This window comes from Impatiens glandulifera, chromosome 4 (genome assembly GCF_907164915.1).
Source record: "Impatiens glandulifera chromosome 4, dImpGla2.1, whole genome shotgun sequence".
In the NCBI taxonomy this organism is placed as follows: Eukaryota; Viridiplantae; Streptophyta; class Magnoliopsida; order Ericales; family Balsaminaceae; genus Impatiens; species Impatiens glandulifera.
In genome coordinates, this window is record NC_061865.1 from 20,107,202 (window position 1) to 20,111,112 (window position 3,911).

Sequence of the window (3,911 nt, forward strand, 5' to 3'; positions counted from 1 at the left end):
TTACAGAATTATGTTGACATCAAATTTGTGAAATTGGGGGAGGTACCTTGTTTTCGTTTCTAAAACAAACCCAGAATTTAAGACTAAATATGACGTATCTTTATTCTGTAACGGGTAAAAAGCTCTCTCCTAAGCTCACCTCAATGGTAGAACAAGCAAACCTCCATCAACGCTCACATCTTTCCCTTCAAGTTTTCTTCTTCTTCTGCAGCTCTTCACAACCATCGTCGAACAATATTTCTAGGTCGGCTGCACAGCTCAAGCTCCGTTCAGCGGTCCGGTCATCTTCCAGCCTCCACCAATCATTTTGATCTATTTTACTGAGTGAGTTTCTGGAAACCATTATATATAAAGCATTGTTCTTCTGGGTTGATTTCTAAATTTTTATTTTTTTTCTCAACAATCTCATAGTCTTCTCTGTTATAGCGTTATGTTAGTAAAGAAACAAATTGTTCTTATTATAGGTAATCATGACTTCGTTTGAGAAAGTATCAGCACTCATGGGTTTGAAGGGTTTGAAGAGAATCTGTCTTACCAAAATAAATCATATTAATCTTACATGGAAGGATCTTGAAGAACATTTATATTCTTCAGAAAAGGTGTTTGAAGAAGCGATCACCGAGCTCCAAGTAAGAGAAGATGGTTTAAAATCGTTTCGTAAGTCCATTGAAGAAAGTAAAGTAGAAGTTGAGTTGATAAACACGTTTGTGGAGTCCCGTCGTGAAGAACATGGCCGCAAGGAGGCAGAATTCTCTCTGTTTCAGCAGGAGAGGATTGAGTATTTGAGGGTTATAGAGGATCGGATGGAATCTCGGTTTTCTGAGATTATAAGGCTGGTTGAAGAGAGAATTAATGATGCTGAATCGAAAGAGAAGATGTTGGACTCAATGTTTAATAAGTTAGATTATGTTCAAGAAGCCATGAAAAGAAGGTCAAAAGAAATTGATGAGAAGCAGAAAAATTTGCAGATCCAGATAGATACACAACATAAAGTTCGTTGGGATGAAATGCTGCAGAGGGAGAAGAAAGCTGAAGATTTGATGGTAATATACAGAAAACGCCTTGAAGATTTGAATCTTAAGAAGAGAGAACTTCATGATCGCTCCCAAAGGCTTGATGAGATCCAGAAACTGAACGAGGAGACAAGAGAGACAAACAAAATGAAATGTCAAGAACTTGATTCTGTTGAAGCCTCCTTCAATCAATCTCTTAAGGAATTCCGTTGCAAAGAGAAGCAATTTAAATTTGACAAGGAAAAGTTAGATCTGCACATGAAAGAGCTTGGACTTAAACAAGAGGAACTTGAGGAGAAGTTGAAAGAAATTGACAAGACTCGAGAATCTCTAGAACACCATGTTAAGGAAGTTGAAGTGGAAAGGAATCGTCTTCATGAACAAAAGAGGGATCTCGAGTTAAAAGAGCAACAGTTGACTTCAAATGTCACGGTTGAGAAAGTGAAAGAGAAAGAGATGCCTTCCATCAGTGGCTCAGCTGCAAATATTCCCTCTCAATTTGAACATCTATCAAACCAGAATGAGATCGAAGAACACGTTGATACCAATTATGTTGTTGTGGTTGAAAATGAAGTGGAATGCCATCCTTCTGTTGGCACTAGAATGAGTTTTGTGACGCACTTCCTTGCTAACATGGATTTAAGGTGTTTATTCCAATTTCTAAGCAAGCATTCGACCGAGCTTCGATTAATGGAAAAGAATGTTTCCAAGGTTCTTCAAATGTCATCTGATTCCGTGATTGTCGCAATAATGAAGGAGTTTCATGGTCAAAACATTTCGAGTAGTACAATGAGGAGTTATCTGTTTGTTTTGGAGATATTAGCTGGTCAAAACATCCCAATTGAGATCATCAAGTCTCCTGTTGTTCTAGAAACAGCTAAGAAAGTTGCATTAGAATGGAAAGCAAGTATACCATTGAAGAAGGAGGATCCACTTTACATATTGGGTTTTCTGCAGCTAGTTTGCACTTATAAGCTGACAGCTGAATTTGATCCGGACGAGTTTTACAATCTTTGCTGTTCTGTCGCAGATGATTGTGGTGGACATGTGCCCGAATTATCTGAAATCTATTCCTCGTCAGAAAAGATTCCTGTCAGTAAGATCCTTAACGTTCTTCAAGACGAGTTTGACCAATCCAAGAAAGCTCCATGGGATTCACTTCGACATAGGTGTGTTCCGGAGCTGTTCATATTATCACCTGATCCCGGTAAGCTGCTGTTAGACGCAATGCAGTGTTGCTTTGATTCAAATACCAAGGATGTGAATGGTGCAAAGAGCACCATAGAAGTTTTTCTTCCTCTGCTCAAAGAATTGGTAAACGAAGATATTGAGATTGACATTCATAATTGTATCCAAGCTGAAGCTTTTAATTTGGCTGCTGATTGGAAACAAAAATTGTTGTTTCCTAATACACCAGAAGCTGTCTGTTTTTTGCTGTTTTTGTCAATCTACAAATTAGGATCTTGGTTCGATCACGAGGAGCTTATCCATCTTCTCAAGGATTGTAAGACCGATTTTTCAAGTTATCTACTTCGTGACTTCGGCCTTGAACAAAGGATGCTCAAGTTTATCCAAAAGCTCATCGCGAAAGATAAGGAGAAACAGCTTAGAACTATTATGTGTATTTACGAGTTTGATCTCGCAGACATGTTTCCACCTGTTCCCTTACTAAAGAGTTACCTGACAGAACTTGCCAATCTCAATAATAGTACAACTGCAGAGGAGGAACTAATTGCCTTGCAAACAGTTATCAAATGCATTGCTACTCGTGGACTTCAATTCTTGTTTCCAGTCAAACCCCTTATGGATCGGGTTTCCAAGCTGCTACAGAAAAAGGCTGGTGTGAAAAAACGCCCTGCATCTCTCCCTGATTCAAACCCGGAAGCTCACAGGGTCAAGAAAGTTTGCAGTGATGTCTCCACTCATGAAAACCCCTCTATCCCTTCATCTTCTGTTGATGATCCTAATTGTTTTGAAACACCAGGAGCTGAAACAATGTGTTAAAGGCTTAATACCAACTATATTAAGTATCAAAGAAAACATAAATGAGTAGTTAACCATGCCATTAAGAGTGTTTTATATAGTTTTAATTTTTTAGGTATTGTCACTTTGAATCTCTCTTATGGTAGCTTATATCTAATTTTAAGGTATTTCTGTTTTCATTAATGGATGACAGAAGAATTAACTTAGTTCATGATAGAACTTTAGTGTAGTGTTTTCTCATATTTTGGGATGACCTAATTAATATGGTCCTAACAAATTGGTGTAATAGATGTTCTATTGTTTCATCTTCTTGGTAAAATATTTGACGGCATAGGATATTTTGACAGGATTATCGAGTAAAAGGACAAAGATAATTCTTCTTCGAAGATATGATACTTCATCGATGCAGGTTCTTTATTACGATGGTTCCAATCGAAATTTATTGGAGATAAATAACATTAGGGCAGGCGATGTATTATGTTAGTTTGTCAAATGACTTTAAGACTTTTTAAAATTTTTTGGTAAATTTATTTATCAAATCTCTATGTTTTATAAATTAGTTTAATATTCTTGTTTCATGAATCCAGTATTATAAAAAATTACATTCAGTTTATTTTTTGGAGCATTTTCATAATTTTAACATAAAAGTTATTAAAGATGTGAAATATATGTATAATTAAGGTATTATTAAAAATATTATTTCATAAAAAATAATATTCAAATTAAATATTTAATAAAAAACAATTTTAATTTTATTTTGTTTAAACCAAATTTGAAAACTGAATTTAAGTATTTTTCAAATAAGGAATTAATAAGAACATTTTTTAAAAACAATTTAATTTAATAATGCTTCTCAATTTTGATTGATCCGCAATATGGAACACTCAATGTTTTATTTTTTTTGTTTTATTCTAT

The 3,911-nt window shown here is 35.3% G+C and overlaps 1 protein-coding gene across 1 annotated transcript; it reads left to right on the forward strand.

The window, feature by feature from the left end:
• Positions 1-470: 470 nt before the first annotated feature.
• On the forward strand, positions 471-3,017 carry LOC124934909. The gene has a single exon (XM_047475401.1). It carries the CDS (start codon positions 471-473, stop codon positions 3,015-3,017), a length of 2,547 nt encoding a protein of 848 aa, XP_047331357.1.
• The last annotated feature ends 894 nt before the right edge of the window (positions 3,018-3,911 follow it).

Bases quoted from the DNA above. Each gene is read 5' to 3' on its own strand.
- LOC124934909 (XM_047475401.1), top strand. From the start codon at position 471: ATGACTTCGTTTGAGAAAGTATCAGCACTCATGGGTTTGAAGGGTTTG.